This window comes from Diabrotica virgifera, chromosome 4, assembly GCF_917563875.1.
Source record: "Diabrotica virgifera virgifera chromosome 4, PGI_DIABVI_V3a".
NCBI classification, from domain to species: Eukaryota; Metazoa; Arthropoda; class Insecta; order Coleoptera; family Chrysomelidae; genus Diabrotica; species Diabrotica virgifera.
Window position 1 is genome coordinate 180,949,528 of NC_065446.1, and position 26,767 is coordinate 180,976,294.

At 29.8% G+C, this 26,767-nt stretch overlaps 1 protein-coding gene across 1 annotated transcript in view; it reads right to left on the minus strand.

The window, feature by feature from the left end:
- Window positions 1–1,701: 1,701 nt before the first annotated feature.
- Window positions 1,702–26,767, minus strand: part of LOC114337879 (uncharacterized) — a 214,308-nt gene continuing 189,242 nt past the window's right edge. The window contains exon 5 of the mRNA XM_050648609.1: window positions 1,702–1,964. Coding sequence (XP_050504566.1) covers window positions 1,764–1,964 — 201 coding nt within the window. The 3' untranslated portion in view covers window positions 1,702–1,763. The remainder of the gene's footprint in view (window positions 1,965–26,767) is intronic.

Here is a 26,767-nt window from a genome sequence, read left to right on the forward strand (position 1 = left end):
AAAAAATATTTTTTCAAGAATTGTTTAAACAAATTAGACTGATTATTAATTAATAAATTCATAAAAAAATTGCATATTTGTAATGTACGTAGAAATTTCATACAAATTAAAAAAAGAAAGATGAAAATCCATTGGGTTGATCCGGAGATACAGAAAATTGTATGAGTTGGAAATTGCTTTTTCGGTATTTTAACGCGGTGGATTCGTAGGTTCCCTCTAGTAACCGTTTGAACTACAATTTTGAAAAATCGTAGAGGGTGCTGTGAAGATACAATGTTTATGCAAATTTTTTAACAAAAAATACAAATCCCATTATTTAAAATGACATCAATAAATTTCCTTAATTATTATAAACAAATTAGCTGTGACTTAAAAAAACAAATGGCTAACTTTGTCCCTAATGAACCCAGGCTAAATTTCTGTATACGAAAATTCGTGTTAAAATACTAGCTCTCCGAATATATAAAAAGATTGTTCCTACGGACAATATTTGTCAAGTTATTCTAAATGTTTATAAACTACAAAATTTAAAAAATTTGGCATTAGGATTTTTGATTATATTGATTAATTTTTTCATCTTTTTTAATACATTTTGATAATATGAGTCTTCTATTTTCGTTTGGCATACTTAGAATTGCCCAATGTTTATTGTTTTCTGTCTTATGTTATGGCAAAACTAATGTCTCTGGGATAAACAAATAGAATAACTTTTAAACTAATTAATGGATCGGTCTCAAATTTTGTGGGTTTGTTAAATACCAAAAGAACCAACTTTGGGTAAAACCCTAAAATTCTAAGTTAAATTTAGTAAAAGTTATCAACAAATATCGATATTCATTTATTTTGCAATTTGTGAAGCAACAAATTAACTTTTTAACTTAAAAATCGGTATTTTGAAGGTTTTTTAATGTTCTAAAAAATTAAATTTTGTATTTTTATGTCAATTGTTTAGCTTTTGAATAGGGTGCAAAAAATCGAAAAAATTGCGATTTTTGCAATCAATTGTTAATAATTAAAAAACGGACGCGAACTCTAGGCAGGAATCAGGTAAGTTTTCTTCCTATAGGTCTACAATAACTAAAAAAGTAGTCAGCTACTTGGATATTTGAGTGTCCTGAGAAAATCCTTATTACCCTGGACTATTAGCTAAAGATTTATTTTGGTTTACATTTACATTAATTGAGTCTTCAAGTTTTACTTCAATGATAGAACGTGTTCTGCGTATTGTGTTGTGCATTGGTTGTGCATCTTGTCCTCCATTGAACAACAATGTGATTACACACTATGGATGTTTAATAAAATCCACTAGTTATTTCTATTGAAAAATCTAAAAATTACAATAATGTTTACACGTACACCCTCCGGAATTTTGGAATCGTTCGTATTTATTTATTTATTTATTATTTTTTTATAGAACACTGTTCACGCTAAACAGCTTAGATTTAGAAATGTTAACGAAAAACTTAAAAAAATACTAATCTACCGATTTCTTCCCCTTCATCCCTAAACCCGACCCTCAAATTGGTATAACTTTTGACTGAACAATATGTGAACAATATAGAACAATTTGCTGTTCGAGGGAAGCTTTTACTTTGGATGTCTGGGTTAGGTTTTTTTTCTGGGCCAAATGAATCATACTAATAGCATTTGTATCTGCTTTCAGCTGCATATAAAAACTATTTTAATAAATTCAATGAAAAACTGGTTTTAAAGATTTATTAAAAAAATTATCACAATACAGAGTTTCGAATTAAGTTGTATTCTTAAGATTCAAATTCGTGAACTTCGCCATAGACGTCAGCAAAAATTGGATTGGTTAACATTGATCGATATTCATGGTCGTATGATACTGATCCTACTCTAAACGTGTATTCAGATTCATTTCCTTTGTATATGAACACTGGTCTGGTGACATAAAATTTCTCGAAATTTTTGGAGGTGTTAAATCCCTTGTAGATGTACACCTAAAATAATTTTTTATTTTTTATTAAAAGATAACTAACACTTAAAAATTAATATATATATTTATATAAGATATTTGTACAATTATTATCGACCGTACTGTGTCAAATAGTATATAGAGATATTTCTAATAGGCAATTTATCTGCCTCACCCTATATATCTTATAAAAATAGTAATGTTTGAATAACGGCGATTCGGTCAGTTGCAAGAAAACTCTATTTGTTGTAAGTCTTAATATTTCGTCACTATTTGGTGATTTCTTCAGGAGAAAACTGCAAATTTATTAATATTAGACATGGACAAACTTAAATATTTCGATACTTACAACTATAAGAGTAAAAATTAAATTTTTTTTTAACGACGATTCGGTCAGTTGAAAGAAAACTCTATTTGTTTTAAGTCTCAATATTTCGTCACTATTTGGTGACTTCTTCAGGAGAAAACTGCAAATTTATTAATACTAGACATGGCCAAACTTAAATATTTCGATACTTACAACTATAGGAGTAGAAATTTAAATTCCTTTAACTTTTTTATTTTTTTCTAAATCTGTCATTTTCTAAATCAATGTTTCAAAATAATGTTAGAAATTTAAATTTTTACTCTTATATTTGTAAGTATCGAAATATTTGAGTTTGTCCATGTCTAATATTAATAAATTTGCAGTTTTCTCCTGAAGAAGTCACCAAATAGTTACGAAATATTGAGACTTAAAACAAATAGAGTTTTCTTTCAACTGACCGGATCGCCGTTATTCAAACATTACTATTTTTATAAGGTATATAGTGTGAGGCAGATAAATTGGCTATTAGAAATATCACGAGAACTAAAGGCAACATAATCATGAAAATTGGAATGAAGGGGTTTTGAAGAGTGATATATTTAATAAAAATATTTTCATCTATTTTCTACTTCCGGTTATACCGGAAGTTGCTTATAACTTCGTTTTTTTTTTAAATTGGACTATTATTTGGACGTATATTTTTACATTTTTGGATTTTCCTTGATGTCTCCTTTCTTAATATATGAGGTTTTACATTATTATACAGGGTAGTTTAAGAAATAATTACGTGTTTTTATTAATTTCGTAGCAACTTTCACACCCTGTAGAAGTATAGTACTTTGACATCAAAAACTCTATTTACGTTCAAATGATTTTTAATATAGATAATTTTAGTATACAGGGTTGGTCAAAACACGGAATAAATATTTTCTGAGTTTTCTTAAAAGGCACATTCTGTATTTTAGTATTGTAATGAAGTGATATTTTATGATACTTTTTTATTTTATAAGCATTCCCTATACCTAACTGCTTTAATTTGTGAGTTATTGGTGATTCAAACCAAGCATTAATTGCAACAAAAAATACGTGAAAGTTTATTGTCTTGTGTATTGGTCTTGAAAATATTCAGTCACAAATAATTTTTCGGAAATAAATACATATTAATCTAGACTGATCGTTAAAATTCCCAATAACTGTTGAGCTATCAAAATACTTACGTAGTTAAGATTGTTGGTGCGATTAAGAATTAAGCACAACTTAAAGCAGTTAGGTATAGGGAATGCTTAAGAAATAAAAAAGTAACATAAATATCATTTCATTAAAAAATAATAATAAATGTCAAACTGAAAAGCAGAAATTAAAAAGTTCTCTTAAAAAATATTAAATTTAAACGATTTTGGAAAGAAATTATGTAAAAATGGTAAATGAATTTGATAAACTAATCGAGGAAATATTGAAAATTAAAAGTGAACTGAAAAACGCAATACAGGCAAGTTAATTAAGGATACTACTAAACATAGAAAACTTGAACGAAAAGATAAAAAATTTAGAAAAGGAAAATTCACAATTAAAAGAGAAAGTTGAGTATTTAGAAAGAGGCCAAATTAAAAATAATTTATTAATTTTTGGTATTGAAAACTCCGAAAACTTAGAAGTAAGCGAATTTTGCAATAAATTAAGTCAACTTTTAAAAATTACATTTAGTGTTAATGATATAAATAATTTCTATTGCTTAAAAAACGTCCGGAATAAACCACTTAAATTAAATCTAATATCAAACCTTAAAAAGAAAGAAATTCTCAATAATTGTTTTCAATTAAAAGGCACAAAAATTTATGTCGTAAATGATCTAACTTACAACCAGAGAGAGGAACAAAAAACGCTAAAAGAACATTTAAACTATTATCGAGAAAAAGGAACTGCAGCATACATTAAAGGAAATAGACTTTACGTTGATGGTACAAGCTATACCACTGATAACTTAAAACCACTTAACACAACTGCGCAACAAACCATCAGTGAACCATTGACATCAAATTCCACCAAGCACCAAGAACCATTAAAAGACCGAAACAATCAACATAGCAACAAAGAAGAAGGTGAAACTGATGAAAGTGAAAGGAAAGAACATATTATTATCTCTAGTAAATCTATAACTTCTTCTAAATCTTCTATAACTTCTTCTTCACAAGACACTCTGAAAAAGAACACAGTTCCTGATAGACTACAAAATAATAATAGGCAAACTAATGTTAACAAGTTTAAACAAAGAACAAGATTACAAAATAAAAAATAAATACAAAATAAATAAATAAATACTATAAAATATTTAAAGGTGAAAATCATTTATCTTGTTTTTGTTTTCACAAAATCTGTTAACATTTATTTATCAAATATTTATGTTCTTTATACCAACATTTCTTTAACATTTTAATAGCTTTTAAATTTTTTATTTTTTATTTAACTATTGAAATCAAATTCAATTTACTAAAAAAAATATGAATGCATTTATTCAAGAATATGAAGTAGTTGATAAAAAATCATGCATACTAGAATCAATGACAAACTTTAACACTTTAATTAATAATTTATTACAACCTCTTAATATTATGCATATGAATATAAGAAGTTGTCAAAAAAATTTTGATGCTTTTGTAATTTTTCTATCTGAATGTAAAACAAATTTTGATCTTATAATTTTAACGGAAACTTTTAAACAAAATGATTTGGATTTATTTCAAATTGAAGGTTATGCATTAATATACAATTCAGGTACATTTAATAAAAACGATGGAGTAATGATTTATATAAAAAAGTATATTAACCATAAATACAAAATAGTAGATATAACAGTAACAAAACTAGTTGAGTTAGAAATTTTAATTAACAACAAGAAGATAATTTTAACAGCTCTGTACAGGTCACCAAGTACTTGTCCAATAACATTTAATAATAATTTAATGAATTACTTAAATAATATCAATAAATCCGATATTCATATTCTTGTAGGTGATATAAACATTAATCTTTTAGACTGTAATGAAGAATTCGTGGAAGAGTATAAAAGTATCATGAGTGAGTATGGATTTATATCATATATAAACGAATATACACGTCCCGCAAGTAAAACTTGTCTGGATCATTTATTTGTCAAATGTTCTTTAAATTTTGAGAATAATATTACATCTTATATTTTTAGATACCATGATATAACTGATCATTCACCTATAGCACTCAGTATTAATAATTTTAACAACACAAATATAAATGGCATGCAATCAAAAATGTTTAAATATTTTATCAATTACGAAAAACTAAAATTAGATTTAGAAAAAGAAAATTGGTTTTTAGTTTACTCTGAAACAGATGTTAATAAGAGCATGGAATGTTATTAAAAAACTACAAAATTATATAAACATTAATACTAAGAAAATAAAAATTAAACACAAAGAAAGATACAAAAAACCATGGATAACACCATCGTTACTTAGATTAATAAATGAAAAAAATAATTTATACAAATCATTAAAAACTCATCCCGATGATAAAAATTTACAGAACAGGTACAAAGTAAGTAAAAATAATTTATCAAGACGTATTCAACAAGCAAAAAAAACTTATGCAGAAGGGTTAATAAATACTAACAAAAATATTTCTAAAAATTTATGGAGATGCATAAATAAACTATGTGGAAAAACAGTTTCAAAAACAAACATAAAACTGATAAAAACGCAAAATAATGAAATACTAACTAATAATACAGACATATCAAATGAATTTGTTGACTACTATACCGATTTAGGAAAACGATATGCAGAGATGATCCCTGAACCAACTGAATTTCGAGAAAACATACTGGAAATAAAAAATAGTATGTACCTGTCTCAAACAACTGAAAATGAAATTGAAGAAATTATAAAATCTTTAAAAAATAAAAAGTCACCAGGGCACGACAATATTAGATCTGAAACTTTAAAAGAAATAACAAAACAGATTTCAAATCCCTTAACATACATAATAAATTCATGTCTTAATTTAGGCATTTTTCCAAATATATTAAAAATTGGAACTATTAAACCACTATTCAAATCTGGCGAAGAAATATATTGTCAAAATTATAGGCCTATAACACTGATCTCAAATATAGGCAAAATATTTGAAAAAATAATTAAAATAAGACTTACAAATTTTTTTTTAAAAATTTAATATACTATCTGAATGTCAATATGGGTTTCAAGAGGGAAAATCAACGGAAGATGCAATCTGTACTCTAACAGCTAACATCTACAAAGCTCTTGATAATGCAAAACCATCTCTTTGTATATTTGTCGATTTAGCAAAGGCATTTGATACGGTTTCACATAAAATACTGCTGAATAAACTTCAAAAATATGGTATAAGAGGACTTGCATATAACATCCTAGAAAGTTATCCGCTAAATAGACAACAACATGTTTCTATAGATGGAGAAATCGGTAAATTAAGAATTATATCTTACGGAGTACCACAGGGAGCAGTCTTGGGGCCAATTCTCTTCAATATTTATATTAATGATCTATTTAGACTGAATACCACAGGTAAGATAATAAGTTTTGCAGATAACACAGCTATTTTCTATGATGCAAATACATGGAATAACTTAAAACAAAAAGCTGAAACAGATTTTGCTACAATTCAAAAGTGGTTTCAGTTTAATAAACTTACCTTAAATGTAGAAAAAGCAAAATATATGCCATTTACATCATATGTTAATAACCTTCCAAATCTTGGCCCGTTAAAAATTGATGCAAAAAATGAAATTCCACATACATACGAAATTAAATATCTAGGTATAATAATTGATAAGCATTTAAGATGGAACACCCAAGCAAATAATATAGTAAATAAATTAAGAGGACTCTTATCAAGATTTAAATTTTTAAAACAATTTTTAGGAATAACTCATTTACGAATTATTTATTATGCACTTATACAATCTCAACTCACATATGGTCTTTTAGGATGGGGTGGAATACGCAATAATTACTTACATTCTATAAATATTATTCAGAAATGAATAAGTAGAATTATATACGGGAAAAATTTAAGATATTCTAGTGAGCTGTTATATAACGAAAGTAAATTTTTAACTGTACATAAATTATTCTGCTATAAAGCCCTTATACATATACATGAAAGAAAGATAATATTAAATTTTAACAGTCATGCCCATCAAACTAGATATATAAAACCTAATGCAATTCTACCAAAATGTAATAAATCCATCCTCCAAAGATATGTTGGTTACATAGGGCCCAAATTGTACAATTTACTACCGGATAATTTAAAACAATTTAAAAATTATAAAAAACATAGGTATAAATATGAAATTAAACAATGGATTGGGAGCAAATCAACAAAATTTTGCGAAGAACTTATTAATGGACAATTCTAATAAATAAACTTAAGTATGAAATAAATACCGAAAATAAAGTTTACATCTATAGAGATTTTTATTATCAACTGCAACATTCCTTGAATTGATGGACACATTTATATCACAAATTACATATAGTAAAATTAGTATATTTTTATTTTTTTCTTATTTAATGTTAGAGTTTTTAGTATTTTTATAAATTCCCATATAACTGTATACATTTATACAATTGTTAAATATTTTTTGTTTTTGTTTATATTGTAAGTTAATATATTATATTTTTAAGTCTCACGCACAAGGGGTGCTACTTTTGTATGTATATTAATAATATATATACAAGGTAGCTCAACTTCAGTGAGTTATTTATGTTTATTTAGGTAGTACTCATTATGCTTTTTATTTCTTGTAAATCTTTATTGTTATTCCTAAATAAATATTATTATTATATTACATTACTAAAATATAGGGTGTTCCATTTAAGAAAACTCAGAAAATATTCATTCCGAGTTTCGACCAATCCTGTATACTAAAATTCAACGATTAGCTATACTAATAATTTCTGACAATAGTAGACCATAAAAATCATTTGAACATTAATAAAGTTTTTGATGTCAAACTACTCCAATTCTACAGGGTGTGCAAGTTGCTACGAAATTAATAAAAAAACGTAATTATCTTTTAAACTACCCTGTATAACAATACAAAAGCTGATATTTTAAGAGAGGAGACTTCGAGTAGAAACCAAAAATGTAAAAATATACAGGGTGTTCCATTTTAAAAAATCAAGTTATAAGCAACTTCCGGTATAACCGGAAGTAGCAAATAGATGAAAATATTTTCATTAAATATATCACTCCTCAAAACTCCTACATGCCAATTTTCATGAGTCTCTTGCCTTTAGTTCTCGAGATATTTCTAATAGGCCCTTTATCTGCCTCACCCTGTATAGTTTGATCCATGTAATAACGTATTTAGGGATGGGAAAAACCTACCGGTTTTATCCTAAAACCGGTTTTTTTACTCAGCAATAATCGGTTTTTCTGTTTGTTTTTGTGTCCCGGTTATACCCATTTTTTTAATTTTTGAAATAATAACAGGTAAAAAACCGGATATATGAAAAACAAAAACGTTTCTTTTAGGAGAAAGTGTCGTAAATAAAATCCTTTTGGAGAAAAACTGTATTATTTCGAATTACAATGTCGTTTTTTAGTTGTTATTTTCTTTAAACATATAATTTTCTTACATTACTCTAGCCCAGCTGTAACAGGTAAAATACTAATACACAAATTGATGTTGGTACAATACCTAAGATAAAAAAAATTATTAGGGAATAGACCAAGTAAATAAGTATTTTATAATTGATGGAATTAAAATACTCTACTGTAAAATATTAATAGACCAGGGCATTTAGCACTAAAAACACCCGAATAAATAAATTTTTAAATACAGCACCTAGAGACTTGCAGTTTTTTGCAATATGTTCAGGATGACGTCAGGAAAAGAGCCTACTATTCAAAAATGGGTGGAAATGCATAATTGCACTGTAAAATGCATAAAATGCATCCAAAATGGCATAAATATAAAAATTAAGTCAAAATCAGTATACTAAGGAACACAATTTATTATTTGGGGCGTTTTTGGGGTCACTGAATACGATTACGCCATCAGAACTGATCCCCGGATCACCTGGTGCCCAAGGTCACGGCAAGAGACATCATCTTCTGGAGTTTCGATGGTTTTCGGCATTAAATCGATGCAAACAGATTACTCATGGGTTTTAGGGGTGGCTAAATAAGAATATGATATCAGAATTGACCTCCGGAGTATCTGGTGCCCAGGGTCGCTACTAAGGCACGTCATCTTCTGGAGTTTCGAGAGATTTCGGCACTAAATTTATGTAACTGGACTACTCGGGAGGCTTTTGAGGTGGTTTAACACGAAGATGTCATTAGGATAGACCTTAGGATCACCTGGTGCCCAAGGCCACGGTAAGGGACGTCATCTTCTGGAGTTTCGAGGATTTCGGTATCAAATCGATGCAAACGGAGTACTTACGGGTTTTTGAGGTCGCTAAACACGAATATGCCATCAACACCGACTTCCTGTGCATCTGGAGCCCAAGCTCATTGCAAGGGGCGTCCTCTTCTGGAGTTTGAGTGATTTCGGCATTAAATTGATAAAAATGGATTACTCGGGGGGTTTTTGAGTCGTTAAACATGAATATGCCATCAGAACAGACCTCTAGATCACCTGGTGCCCAAGGTCACTGCAATGGACGTCATCTTCTAGAGTTTCGAGGGCTTTCAGTATTAGATTGATGCAGACGGATTACTTACGTGTTTTTGGGGTTGCTAAACATGAATATAATATCAGAGTTGAACTCCGGAGTATCTGGTGACCAGGATCGCTACTAGGGCACGTCATCTTCTGAAGTTTCGAGTATTTTCGGCAAAAAATGGATGCAAATGGATTACTCGGCGAGTTCTTGAGGTCGCTAAATACGAATATGCCATCAGAACCGAATCCCGGACAACCTGGTGCCCAAGGTTATTGCTAGGTGCGTCATCTTCTAGAGCTTCGAGAGTCTTCAGTACTAAATTAATGCAAACGGATTACTCATAGGTTTTTGGAGTTTTTGAACGCGAATACGCCATCAGATCTCACCCTCGAAGCACCTGGTGCCTAATGCTGTTCATCTTCTCTTGTTCCAAGGGTATTCGGCATTCAATTCATATAAACAGATTATTTACTAATCCGATTTTTGCGTTGTTGAACACGATTGCCTCATCAGAACAGAAACCAGAGCACCGGGTACCTAGGGCACGTCATCTTCTGGAATTTAGAGGGTTTTCGGCACTTAATTGATGCAATTGGATTACTAATGGGGTTTTGGGGTTTCTAAACATAAATGCGCTGTCAGAACAGACACCTGAGCACCTGGTGCCTAAGGCACGTTTTAGTGCAAACGGATTACTCTTGAGTTTTTGGGGTTGCCGAATCTGAATATGCCATCAGATCCAACCCACGCAGCATATGCTACTTAAGGCAGGTCATCTTCTAGAGTTTTGAGTGTTTTCGGTACTAAATTGATGAAAACGAAGTACTCATGGGTTTTTCAGGTACCTGAACACGAAAACGCCATCAGGAGAGACACCGAAGCACCTGGTGCCTAAAGCACGTTGTCTTTTGGAGTTTGGAGGGTTTTCGGTACTAAATTGATGAAAAATGGATTCCTTTTTGGTTTTGGGGTTGTTGAACACGGTTATAGCTTACATGAGGAATTCTAGAGTATCTAGTGAATACGGTAATCACTAATAATGTCATCGCATTATAAAACTCATGTAAAAAAATTAATTAGATCAACATAGTACAGTTCGTATTCCGTGAACCCAAAAACACATGAGCAATTCGTTTATATCAATTTAGTACCAAAATTTTTCTAAACTCCATGATATACCTTAGGCACCAGGTGCTTCGGTGTTTGTTCTGACGACGTATTTGTCTTCAGCAACCCCAAAAACCCATGAGTAATTCGTTTGAATCTATTTAATACCGAAAACACTCGAAACTCCAGAGGATAACGTGCCTTAGGCCCAGATGCTCCGGTGTCTCTTCTGATGGCGTATTTGTGTTTAGCAACCACAAAAACCCGTGAGTAATCTGTTTGCATCAATTTAATACCGAAAGCACTCGAAACTCCAGAAGATGACGCCCTTGCTGTGACCTTGGGCACCAGGTAATCCGGTGGTCTATTCTGATGGCATATTCGTGTTTGCCGACCTCAAAAACCCCCCGAGTAATCCGTTTGCACCAATTTAATACCGAAGGTCGAGAAGATAACGTCCCTTTCAGTGACCTTGGGCATCAGGTGATCCATAGGTCCGTTCTGATGGCATATTCGTGTTTAATCGCCTCAAAAACCCCCGAATAGTCCAGTTGCATCAATTTAGTGCCGTAATCCCTCGAAACTCCAGAAGATGACGTACCTTTGTAGCGACCCTGGGCACCAGGTGTTCCGTAGGTCAATTATGATGTCACATTAGTACTTGGTGACCCCTAAAACGCGTAAGTAATCCGTTTTGCATCGATTTAATGCCGAAAACCATCGAAAATCCAGTAGATGACATCTCTTGCCGTGACCTTGGGCACCAGGTGATCCGGGGATCAGTTCTGATGGCGTAATCGTATTCAGTGACCCCAAAAACTCCCCAAATAATAAATTTTGTTCCTTGGTATACTGATTTTGACTTTATTTTTATATTTATGTAATTTAGGATGCATTTTATGCACTTTACAGTGCAATTATGCATTTCCACCCATTTTTGAATAGTAGACTTTTTTCCTGACGTCATCCTGAACATAATGCAAAAAACTGCAAGTCTCTATGTGCTGTATTTAAAAATTTATTTATTTTGTGCTAAATGCCCTGGTCTATAATATTTTGACTACGGTTTAGAATAGGATGTGCGATATATTCTTTCGGTGGTATCGATATCGATAATATTGATATCGATTCGAATGAAGTATCGGAATCTGAAGTGCAATGTAAATGTAACATTATAGAGGTAGAGGGGTAGAGGTAATGGATTTTTACAAGAGCTGTGAGTCAGGCCGATGTAGTGCACAAGTTTACGCGTTATTTACAAAGTCTCTTGTCAAAATCCATTACGTCTAACCTATTGGTTGTTAGATATTGATTAAAAAAAACGAACACCGGTTTCTGGAATAATCGGTTTTTTTGACCGGTTATAACCGCCAGGTTAAGCCGTAAGAAAAAAAAAAGCAGTATAACCGAAAACCGGTGTTTTTTCAAAAACCGCCATCCCTAGAATATAGGCCATTCCAACATACTGTCAATTTTAACATCAATCTGGCAGCGGGAGTCAAACATAAACGTTATTTTATAAGCTCTTAGTGTTTTAGATCATTTTATTTGCATTTATTTGTAATTTTGTTTTGTACAAGGAATAATTTAACATTTTTACTGGAATAATCGATAATATGCCTTATTTCTGTTGTGTTTTGAAGTGTGCAATGCGAAGTAATTTTGATAAAGTTCAATTTTATTGGTTATCATTAGTGCTATATTTTAAGCATAAAACCAACTAAACTAAATAAGTTATGATATGAGAGACATAAACAATGGTTAGATATAATAATAAAGCTATAAAATGTACAATAAAATTGCTAAATAACTAACTACGGTACCTGCTAGCAACATCTGTATAATCTGCCAACAATTTTCGAAAATATTCACTCATCTTTATTTATTCACTACTTAAAACTAAATAAAGTCGTTCAAGTATTTCTACAACTAAAAACTACACAAAATCGATAAAAAAGTGTTAGCAAAATAAAACTAAAACACTAGTAAACGAGCAAAAAATTTAAGAAACACAATATCAAAAAATATAAACAACTAAAATTTGCTAGTTCGAGGGCCCTGTCGCGGACTTTTAGTAATGACATGCTCCACTTGTCGTCGACTAGTTTCTGACTGTCTCTGCGAATAGACTTACTAAATTCCTCCCAATGGTAACATAAAGTCCTGAAATGGCCTATTTTGGAATTATACAGGGTGGTTAGAGGAAAACGAAACAGAAGCAGTATCAGGCTTTACGACAATCTTTATAAAAGACAGCAATAGGTCAGCTTTTGATCAAAGGGGGACACATTTTTTGAGTATTTTCGACTATTTTACTTTAATACCTAAGCCAGGGTGAGAATTACTCCAACAATTTTATTAGCAATGGGGGTTAAATAAGATAACGTTTTAAATACCTTAAATATTCCAAGTAAAATTTCGTTAAATTTTTGAATTTAAAACGAATAAATTGAAGCAAACGAAAAACTAAAGGGTCTGTATTTTGAACCTAGTTAAGTTGAGGCGCTCAGAGCAACAGTGACTTAAGCTACAAAATGAGCAATTTTAAATTAATATATCAATAAAAGCAGCAACATTAAATCTTAGGATTAACAGGGGTCTACACAACCTACCTCTATATTTGGCTAAACGGTGCTACATGATTTGTAGCGCCATCCCATAAGAGTAATGGAAATACGAATGCAAATATTACATATACCTCTTTTTTTTTGTTTTTATGGCCTTGGCATAGCCAATTGACCAGACTATTTTGGAATTTGTATTCACAGATCTACAATCAGAGTTCGAGTTAGTAGTAAATTATATTAAAAAGTTTGACTTGTTTTGACTGTTACTGTTTTTTTTAATTTTTTTTTTCTTTTTCATTTTTTATTTTTAGTCGTTTTTTTTATATTCATTATATTACTGTTTTGATATGGTATATAATGTGTATATATATTTTTTTATTTATTTTATTTTGTTTTTTTCTTTTTTGTGCTAATTTTTTTTATTTATTTTTTTTGTTTCTTTTTTTGTTGCTTTTTTTGTTTCTTTTTTTTTCTTTTTTTTTGTTTCTTTTTTTTTGTATTATAAGATTTATTACACTATTGGTGTGTTTGCAGATTGCTTACAAGTTTCATCTCAATTCTATGGTTATTACATTATATTGTTTAAAGTTTATATTTACATTTTTTAATTAACCGATAAATACAATTAAATATTTCTAAGTTTCCAGAGAAAATTAGTTCATTTAAGTGAAATGGGAAACAGACATTTAGTTTTCGTAAGTCTTCATAAAAATATGCAATATTTCCCTGTTGGTTTTCACATTCTAATAAGGTATGTGTTAAATCTCCATATTTACCACCAGTACAGTTTGGTACATTTATCTCAAAACTTTGTTTTTGGGGTTAGACCACTGTTGCTCTGAGCGCTTCAGTTGCAGTATTAGAAAAATTGTTCTAGAACTACAAAAAAAAAAACAGCAGCTGTAGGTATCTGGATTTAACTGAACTGGCGTCCAAGCGATTTTGAAGAACAACTTATTTCATCCATAAAAATACTCCACTGTGATTGTCTCTAATTAATTATTAATTCTACACCAAGGTTATTTAATCTTTAATATACAGGGTGTCCAGAAACTCTACCGACAAACGAAGACAGGAGATTCCTCAGATAATTTTAAGATATTTTAACCCAATTCACCTAGTCCAAAAATGCTTCCTAAGGGAGCTAGAGCTCTTTGAAAATGGCGTCCTGTAATTCGTTTTCCTTAAATAACTTCAGAACGCTTGTATTGAGAAAAACGAAAATTGGTAAACATATTTACCTTCCAGAGGTAAATCGACTCCATGCATTGCGAATTTATAGTACCGGTCATAGGCGTCCGTTTTGGGTAGGGCAACAGTTATTTTATCTCATAACTTTTTTATCTTTAATTTTTAGGCATTTTTGACTCTGGATTACTAAATTGTGAGGTATTCTATAACTGAAAGTTACTCTTGTTTTAGGTCGATAGGATCCACCGTTTTCTAGAAAAATCGATTTGAAAATTTTTCTTGTTTTGAATTTCCAAAAAAAAATTAAAAAAAAACTATTTAGAAATCCGAAAACTGGTACGGTTATTTATATTTCAGAGATGAATCGATTTCATTATTTGCGAATTCCTAGTATGGGTCATATGCGTCCGTTTTGGATAGGTCAACGGTTATTTTATCGCATAACATTTTTGTCTTTAATTTTTAAGCATTTTTGACTCTACATTATTAAGTTATGAGGTATTCTAGTACTAAAAGTTACTCTTGCTTTAAGTTGGTAAAATACACCGTTTTTTTTTTTTAAATTTTTTTCAATTTTCATTCCAATTCAGAAAACGAAAAATTTTCAAATCGATTTTTCTAGAAAACTGTGTGTCCTACCGACTTAAACCAAGAGTATCTTTTAGTACTAGAATACCTCACAATTTAATAATCCAGTGTCAAAAATGCTTAAAAGGTTAAGACAAAAAAGTTTTGTGATAAAATAACCATTGCCCTACCCAAAACGGACCTCTATGATCGGTGCTAGAAATTGGCAATGGATGGAATCGGTTTACCTCTGGAAGATAAATATACCTACCGATTTTCGTTTTTCTAAATTGAAGCGTTCTGGAGTTATTTAAGAAAAACTAATTACAAAACGCCATCTTCAAAGAGCTCTAGCTCCCGTAGGAAGCATTTTCGGACTAGAAGAATTGAGCTAAAATGTCTTAAATTTATCTGAGGAATCTCCTGTCTTCGTTTGTCGGTAGAGTTTCTGGACACCCTGTATAGAGGGTGATTGATTAGTGGGGTAAAGCTCAATAGATCCGCTACAGTAATAGATAGCAATAAAAGTTAATAACAAAAATTATAGCCAACTTTAAGCTTCACATTTTAAAATTAATTAGAATGTCACATATTAGATAACATCGTGGATGACCAAACGTATGTTTTTTTTAATGGAACACCCTATATTTTATCTTATTATCGAAATCTTCTTAACTTCCCCATTACAAAAATATAAAGGTCTGTTATGTTATACAGGGTATTTACAAAGTTATAGAAAATTTTCTTTGAAAATCGTAACAAGTTCAGCTCCCTGAATAAATAAAAATAAGCACAAGAGCAATGGTTCATTGATTCCATATTTTTTTATTTATTGTCAAAATTTTTAAAAATGATTGAAATTGCTAATTTTCTTTATATCGAATACAGGGTGAGTCCAAACGCAAGTACAGTAATTTCTCAGTAATTTTAAATAAAACACCCTATATTTTATATGACTATTAAAAAGTAACATTATCGTACTTTAGTTTGCATGCAACATTCCCTATGTCTAAAATTAGTTTTCGAGATATTTTCATTTTTCAATGGACCAGTAGCGTGGCCACCCAGATCACCAAAATTTAATAAACTGGATTGATTTTTTTGGGGTTGCGTTAAGAATGAAGGTTATAAAAATGTCTCCAACAACAAGGGATGACATGAAAAATAGAATACAAAGTGTATTTCGAAGTGTTAATTTACAAATGCTTCATAGTGTAAGCTACTCATTCACTCAACTCATTTTGAACACCTTATGTAATTAAATATATAAAATATTTTACTAAAAGTAGCTTTTAATTTTTTGAAAAATGTTGTATTTTGTGTTCATGTTTTTTTTGTAAAATTTTTTACTGATACATTATTTTTCGTTCTTTATTTGTTACCTTGTTACATTTACATACAAAAGTAGTTTTTAATTCAGAAAATGTTGTTTTTTGTGTTTGTGTTTTTTTTTTGTAAAATTTATAACTAATAAATTATTTTTCTTTCTTTATTTGTTACATTTACATACAAAAGTAGTTTTTAATTTATTCAAAAATTTTGTATGTTGTGGTTGTGTTTTTTTGGAAAATTTATTACTAATAAATTATTTTTCTTTCTTTATTTGCTACATTGTTACATTGATTACCGGATTGATAATCAGTAATCTTAAATTATTAGTTTTAAAAAATTCAGTCATGGCTTACTTAAAATATGGAAAGATTTAGACTCCTAATTAATAATTTGCTCTGAAAAAATAAAATATCTCGAAAACTAATAAACTTAGACATAGGGAATATTATACAAAAATTAAAGTACGGTAACGTCAATAGGGTGTTCTATTTAAAATTACTGAGAAAAGAATGTACTTGCATTTTGACTCACCCTGTATTTGATATACAGAAAATTAGCAATATCTACCATTCCTAAAAATTATCACAATCAACAAAAAAATATGGCATCAATGAACCATTGCTGCTGTGCTTATTTTTATTAATACAGGGAGCTGAACTTGTTACGATTAGCATAGAAAGTTGGTTATACCTTTGTAAATACCCTGTATAACATAACAGACTTTTATATTTTTGTAATGGGGAAGTTAAGAATATCTCGAATGTAAGATAAAATATAGGGTGCTCCATTTAAAAAAAAACAAAAATTTGGTCTGCCACGATGTTATCGAACACCCTGTAACATTTTAATTAATTTTGTAATATGAAGCTCAAAGTTGGCTATAATTTTTGTTATTAACTTTTATTGCTATCTACTACTATAGCGGATCTATTGAGCTTTACCCCACTAATCAATCACCCTGTACAGTTAATTTTAATTAATTTCAGTCTTATAATGTTTCACATGGTAATTCTGGTTTTGCTTAGGACACTTCTGAATAGTTCGACCGATTTGAGCCCGAACCACTTCCGTAGATTTTGGAGCCACGAGTGTCTTCTCCCACCTGTTCCTCGCTTACTGTATATATATATATATATATATATATATATATATATATATAAGTAAACGTTCAATATTGGGTTTGCAGTACTTTTGGTTCATTATATATATATATATATATATATATATATATATATATATATATATATATATATATATATATATATATATATATATATATATATATATATATATATATATATATATATATATTATATGCCCCTGGACAATCAATTTTGCAGTAGACGGTAGTTATCGTGTCTCAATACACCAATTTACACTAACACTATTTTAATTTATTTACATCAAAACATTATTAATTTACCTATATAATATATAACATATTATATTATTTAGGTATTACAAATTTTATGTTTCCGATTTTACAATAACAGTTTATTATTCGAGAGTGTTTTGGCCTCATTATACTAATTTTAGTCTAAGTACAGGTATAATTATTTGTACTACACTTTTCTGGTTTTTGTTATTTATTTGTCGATTTTAATAGTAAATAGGAGGCTTTCCGCATCGTTTGAATATGGTCGTTTCGTTGCAATTAATAGCAGTCGTTCGTCAGATATACCTCGTATAAAAAACACTGGTTCAGTTATTTCAAAATAAGTTAACCCTATTATATCCCTCCTTTCTCACCTTAATAATAACTGAAATTTTAGACTTCCAGATCTAGCAGTTAAATAAGGTAAGATTTTTATATAATAATCCTACAGTTCGCTTTGAATTTGTTTTAAATAACCATCATTCGCCACACCAAACAGCGTGTTTGATGTTGAAAATAGGTGGCATTACGGTTGAGATATGGTATCAGCAGCATAAGTAGTATATGAGTGCATCCTCCTTAACCAACGCGCCTCTCGCGTTTTGACAAACTTTCTTCATAATATGATTCATCTTATGGGTCTAATATTTGCTGACATATGGAGAATAACCTCTTATTGTGGGTGGAAGTCAAAAGGTTAAGAGATGGTTCCTCGTGGAACGTTGTCAGACCTGGAACTGGATGCTGGTATCGGCAACTGGACACTCTCATAAATCAGGAAGTTTTAAAACTTCCTGATTTATGAAAGTGGAAAGGAACGATTTTTGCTCCATTACAGTGACCATACGGATTGCAACAGACTAATACGTGGATTCCTGTCTTTGAAGATTTCCTCCACTATACTTCGGACAACCGTATTATTCAATAGGGGACAATGTAGCTTTGGCATATAGTCTGGGCTGTTTATCGGAGAATAGGCCATTTTTTGGGAAAAGTTATTTACCAGCAATTTTATTGCAGGAATCGAATTATAGGGTCCTATATATTAATAATATAGGTATGCAAAGTCCTCAGATAATGTGATAATGTGCTACTTGTTTTATAAACAAAGTGGCGCACGAAAATCGTGTTTTTTTCAATTATTGCTCTATAACTCCGAAGATTTTAACTTTACAACAAAAACACTCAAATAAAAATTCACCGTGATTAAATTCTGCATAGAGACTTGTTTTTCCCGATCTGCTCCGACGAAAATTTTCCTCGGAAAATGCGGGTTTTCCCAACAAAATCTTTAATTTTCAAATAAAGTTTTAAATAATTAATTATCTACTAATAATTAAATAATTTGACGACTTAAAAGCCTTCTTTGTTTAGATTATACTTCCAGAAGCTGGTGAAAATTAAACGAATATTTTAGCCACAATTCAATTGTTATGTAATAAATTATGGTCGCAATAATAACCAAAATAATTATGATACACTGATTAAACTTTGAAGTCTTTTAAAGATGAGATGCCTATTTAAAATTTGTCAACAAAATATAAATTTTTTATTTTTTTGCATGATCTTTAAATTCTTAAAAAAATAGTTATAAACAAATTAACGTTTCTCAGAAAGTTTTTATTATATTATAATTTAAAAAAATAGCTAAAATACGCATTTCAAATATCTTGAAAATGAATGCATTAAAACTTTTTTGCAACCATTTGCAAAAAAGTTATGAAACAACAAAATAAACATACAATTACTACAGTGTTTATAATTTTTTTAAATTCTTTTAAAGCGTAGAAGTGAGTTTAAAGTACAAGCTAATTATTTACAAAAAAATATTAATTATAAGCTTAATGGTTATATTTTAATTAAATATTATAAATATATTTTTTTGTTATTTACACGCGCGAAAGTAGAATAATACAGTAGTGTAGCTAAAATTTTCACAGGGAGCGACGACCGGCGGCCGCGCGACGTACACTTTTAATAAATAATGTATGCTGCTTGTCAGTCGCTTCGAGTGAACATTTTAGCTCCGACTCTGTATCAGGCCTACTTTTGCGCTAAAAATTACAAAAAAAATTATTTTTATCTTTGATTAAAATATAACCATTGCACTAATTTTTGACCTTCTTTGTGAGTAATTAGATTGTACCATAGACTCACTTTTAAGCTTTGAAGCAATTAAAACAAATTATAAATAACGGAAAATCGTATATTCATTTTGCTGTTTCATAACTTTTTTGCAAATGGTTGGAAATTTTTTTTAAAGCATTATTTTTTGAAGACCTCTGAAATAGGCACTTTAAGTATTTTAAAAATTAGAATATAATAAACAATTTCTGAGAAATGTTAATTTGTTTATAACAATTTTTTTTAAACATTTAAAGATTATGCAAAAAAATGAAAAATTGATATTTTGTCGACAAAATATTAAATAGGCATCACACCTTTATAACCTTTCTAAATTTGATCAATGTCTCATGATTATTTTTGTTGTTATTGCGTCTGTAAATTGTTAATTAACAATTGAATTGTTGCTAAAGTATTCGTTTCTTTTTCACCGGCTTCTGAATTTATAATCTATACCAAGAAAGCTTTTATTTCACCAAGCTATATAATTATTGATAAATAATTACTGGCCCAAAAAATTTATTTGAAAATTCTAGATTTTTTGGGAAAACCCACATTTTCCGAGGAAAATTTTCGTCGGAGCAAATCGGGAAAAACACGCCTGTATGTAGAATTAAATTGGAGTGAATTTTTATTTGAGTGTTTTTGGTGTAAAGTTAAAATCTTCGGAGTTATAGAGCAATAATTGAAAAAAATACGATTTGTCGGCGCTATTTTGTTTTTAAAAAAAGTAGCACACTATCTGCGGACTTTGCATACCTATAATAATAATATATAGGATCTTATAATTGGATTCCAGCAATAAAATTGCTGGTAAATAACCTTTCTTTGTACTTTACTAATTAGACCAGAGTATTATAACTATTTTTTTTTCAAAATTTAAAGATTATGCAAAAAAAAGAAAAATTTATAATTTGTCGATAAAATATTAAATAAGCATCTCATCTTTATAATCTTTATAAATTTGATCAATGTATCATGATTATTTTGGTTATTATTGCGATCATAATTTGTTAATTTACAATTGAATTGTTGCTAAAATATTCGTTTAATTTTCACCGGCTTCTGGAATTACAATCTATACCAAGAAAGCTTTGATGTCACTAAGTTATTTAATTATTGATTAATAATTACTTACCTAAAACTTTATTTGAAAATTAGAGTTTTTTTTTAGGAAAACCCGCATTTTTCCAAGGAAAATTTTTGTCGGAGCAAATCGTGAAAAACATATCTCTATGCCGAATTTAGTTTCGGTGAATTTTTATTTGGGTGTTTTTGTTGTAAAGTTAAAAGCTTCGGAGTTATAGAGCAATAATTGAAAAAAATACGATTTGTCGGCGCCAGTTTGTTTATAAAAAAAAGTAGCACACTATCTGCGGACTTTGCATACCTATATTATTAATATATAGGATCTTATGATTTGATTCCAGCAATAAAATTGCTGGTAAATAACTTTTCCATGAATTTTGCTAATTAGCCCAGAGTAATAGCTAACTTTTGCACCTTGAACTTCAGCACGTGCTCCCTCAATTATATTCCCATATATCTTGGTAGGTAGATAGGAAAGTGGCTGCTGTCAAATAGTTAATCAAAAACCTCTCAGGGGTGGGAAGGTACAGTTTTGAGGTCATAAAGATTTTGAGACAATTATTGTGAGGTCAATCGCTAGCTAAATGAGTTTTAAGTCTAGTATTTAGCAGAACTGTATCTGAACAATTTAAAACGTTGTCCAAACCCTTGTGCTTTAAAATTTATATGAATGATCCAGATATTAATTTATGCGCCTTTGGTAATGATCTCCAACATCTTCTTTTTGTGACAAATATACTTGATATACTTATTTCATCTGAGCGATATTAAATTCTTTGTCTTTGTCAATTTACTTCGTATTCGACTTATTTCACAACTAATAATTCGTCCCAATGTAAGGTCATCTCTGCTTGGGAATTAAATATCGTTTACTTTTTGTCATTTATTTATATTGTAACTTTTTATATTATTTTTATAATATGTCTATTTATCGGTCACAATTTTCATAATTTTCAATTTATTTTTGATAATAAAATGTCTCAACATGTCAATTATCACTAAAATGCTATTCTTCGTATGTTCCTATTGCTGGTGGAACATATATGTGTCCGGTTCTAGTTTTGAAGACACTTTTTACAGGATGTCCAGAAACTCTCCTTACAAATGAAGACCGGAGATTTTTCAGATAATTTTAAGACATTTCAACCTAATTCACCTAGTCCGAAAATGCTTCCTAAGGTAGCTAGAGCTCTTTAAATATGGCGTCTTGCAATTAGCTTTTTTAAATACCTCCAGAACGATTATATTTAGGAAAACGAAAACTGGTACGCCTATTTATCTTCCAGAGATAAATGGATTTCATTAATTGCGAATTTCTTGTACCGGTCATAGGCGTCCGTTTTGGCTAAGCAACGGTTATTTTATCACATAACTTATTTGTCTTTAACTTTTAAGCATTTTTGACAATAGATTATTAAATTATGAGGTATTATACTAGTAAAAGTTACCCTTGCTTTAATTCGGTAGAATGCACAGGTTTCTAAAAAAATAGATTTGAAAATTTTTCGTTTAGTTGAATTTGAAAAAAATTAAAAAAACTATTTAGAAAAACGAAAACTGATACGTTTTTTTATCTTCCAGGGAATATTGTTTTCCATATTTGCGAATCTCTATTACCTACCGCTCATATGCGTCCATTTTAGTCAATTGTTAAGCATTTTTTTACAGTTGGTTATAAAATTCTGAGGTATTCTAGTACTTAAAGTTACTCTTGCCTTAAGTAGGTCATACCGACTTCTATCTTTTAGTACTAGAATACCTTACAATTTAGTAATCCAGTGTCAAAAATGTTTAAAAATTAAAAACAAAAATTTGTGCGATAAAATAACCTTTGCCCTACCCAAAACATACGCCTATGACCGGTACTAGAAATATGCAGTTGGTTTATCTTAGAAAGGTAAATAAGGGTACAAGTTTTAGTTTTTTCTGGTTTATCTTAGGAAGGTAAATAAGAGTATTACCAGTTTAAGTTTTTCTAAATGGAAGCGTTCTGGAGATATTAAAAAAAACTAATTACAAGACGCCATATTCAAAGAGCCCTCAGTTCCTTTAGGAAGCATGTTCGGACTAGGTGAATTGGGTAAAAGTGTCTTAAAATTATCTGAGGAATCCCTGGTTTTCGTTTGTTAGGAGAGTTTCCGGACAGCCTATATAATTAATTGGTTGTTCCATTTTATTTAATTTTTTCTGTAGTTTTTGGATGTGCTTTGTATACGCTGTGAGCTCGTACGTAGAGGGGATATTTAAAAATTCGCGAGTGCCAGTAGTGACAAGTCTGTAAACGTTTACTGGAAATTTGACATAAATGTCAAAGTGATTAATTTAAAAATAAAATTAACAACATTAATTATAAAAAATATTAGTTGGTCAAAGCTGTGGTATATATTTTTACCTTAAATATACTTACGTTTTAAATACTGAATTTAAGTTTTTTTAATGTTCCGTACTATGTAATTATAAATTAATCTATTCATCTTAGCGCCATCTACACGATAATTGTGAAAGTATCCGAAGTAAGAAATTAATATTTCATCAACAGAACGTCAAAATGATTGGCAAAATGTTAAAAAATTCGATTACAATTTAATTACTTTTTTGGGTTGTAAATATCAAGCGATAACAATGAAATAACAAATTTCAAAATTACCGGTGAAAGTTGCATTAGTAATCCGCTAGGAGCGACACCAGCGAAGCTCAGAGCGTATAGGTCGATTGTTTCCTCCATTTTGTCTTTCTCTGAAGCATAAAGACCAATAATTTTAATATGAACTTTACCAAATGTTTATTTTATTTTTACTGTCCTAATACAATTTCTGTATTAGTAGATTTATATTCTAGGTCTCCCCAATTATATTATTATTTATAACTATAATAAGTTGTTCTTTCTGCACATATTTGTAAAATCAAGATGGAGTTACCGATTTAAATTAGAAAGATGATAATTTCATTAGCTATTAAAATTTTCTTCTGTATAGCTTACATTGACACGACACAGGTTCTAAAAGTTTTCGTTTCAATTAACTATCATCATTTGGTGTATATGCTGCAAGAAAGGGTTTAAATTAATTCCCTGCATGGAAACAGCAATAAGCTTATATAAGGACTTGATGTGTTTTCAATAAAGCTAGTTAGATACCTACACCAAAATTACATTTTGAGGTATATAGGTAGATGATTTTCGGATATCGATTTAGTATCAAATTTGAATCGTGATAGAAACAATAGATGGCAATCTATTGTTTGTGGCGTGATAGATTGGCAATAAATCAGATAACTCAAAATTATTTTGCGTTTTTTTTTTTATGAATTTAAGTTATGTTTTATAATAAAATCAGCGCCTTCTGTACGTACACATTTGATTTTGAATATGTCTACAGAATCAACAGAGCAAAATGAATTACTAAATAGGGTGAGGCAGATAACTGGCCTATTAGAAATATTTAGAGAACTCAAGGCAACAGAATCATGAAAATTGGAATGAAGGGGTTTTGAAGGGTGATCTATTTAACGAAAATATTTTCATCAATTTGCCACTTCCGGTTATACTGGAAGTTGCTTAAAACTTCGTTTTTTTAATGGGACACCCTGTATTTTTTACATGTTTAGATTCTACTTGATGTCTTCTTTCTTAAAATATGAGGTTTTGTAATGTTATACAGGGTAGTTTATAAGCTAATTACGTTTTTTTATTAATTTCGTAGAAATGTTCACACCCTGTAGAATTGTAGTAGTTGGATATCAAAAACTCTATTTATGTTAAAATTATTTTTAATATAGTCTACTATTATTAAAAATTATTAGTATAGCTAAATGTTAAATTTTAGTATACAGGGTTGGTCGAAACTCGGAATGAGGATTTTCTGAATTTTCTTAAATGGAACACCCTGTATTTTAGTATTGCAATGAAAATACATGTTATGGGACTTTTTTACTTCTTAACACATTCGCGGTCATGACTGCATATGAAGTCATTTACTCCATAAGGATACGAGAATACGTGTATAAAATGACAGCGTGTCCGCGAATGTGTTAAGCATTCCCTATACCTAAATGCTTTAATTTTTGCTAAATTGTTAATCGCGCCAAGAATATTAACTACGTAGGTATTTTGATAGCTCAACCATTATTGGCAAATTTAAAGATCAGTCTAGATTAATATGTATTTATTTACGAAAAATTATTTGTGATTGAATATTTTCACCGCCAACCTAATAAAATTTCACGTATTTTTTGTTGAAATTAATGTTTGGCTTGAATCACCAATAACTCACAAATTAAAGCAGTTAGGTATAGGGAATGCATAAGAAATAAAAAAGTAGCATAAAATATCATTTCATTACAATAATAAAATATAGTGTGTTCCATTTAAGAAAACTCAGAAAATACTCTTTCCGAGTTTCGACCAACCCTGTATAGTACATCAACATTTAGCTATACTAACAATTTTTAACAATAGTAGACTATATTAAAAATCATTTGAACAGAAATAGAGTTTTTGATGTCAAACTACTACAATTCTACAGGGTGTGAATATTGCTAGGAAATTAAGAAAAAAAAACGTAATTATCTTTTAAACTACCATGTATAATATTACAAAACCTCATATTTTAAGAAAGGAGACATCCAGGAGAATCCAAAAATGTAAAAATATACAGGATGTTCCATTTAAAAAACGAAGTTATAAGCCACTTCCAGTATAACCGGAAGTAGCAAATCGATGAAAATATTTTCATTAAAGAAATCACTCTTCAAAACCCCTCCATTCCAATTTTCATGATTCTCTTTCTTTTAGTTCTCGAGATATTTCTAATAAGACTTTTATCGGCCTCACCTTGTATACAACAATCACAAAAAAAATCCACTAGAAATAAACAAACGAATATACGTTGAATGTTACAAGGAGCACTCCCAAATCATAATTTACAATGTATATTAGGGTGGGCCGAAAAAACTAAAATTATTTTTTTCAATTCTTAATACCGCGGAAAAGTTGCGAATGTATGAGGCTAAAAAGGGGTAAGAATTTAAAAAAGATCGGTTTATATCTTCCGTTCGCGCATGAGCCATAACGTTTGCCGAAATTGGTAAAAAACTGATTTTTTGCGATAATTTTTAACAGATTAAATTTAGCGTGGATACGTTTGTAATAACTCATTTTCTCATTCTTAATAACCATAATAACTAAATTTAACCGTGTTATTAAAATCTCTTAACATTGTCCGTTCGCGCAAAAGGCATAAAAATAGCCAAAATGTGACAAAATTGCATATTTCATACACGTTTAATTTTTCTTAATTAAGAGTTTAGTTGAATGAAAATAATACTCACATATACATTTTGTTGAACTTGTATTGAGAACACTTAAAATAAACACACTTTAAACACTTAATTTTCAGAACTTTAGTAGGCTATTATTTAAAAATTTTGTTTGCGAGTATAGAAAAAACCAAATTTTTTACGAGATGCAAGTTTTCA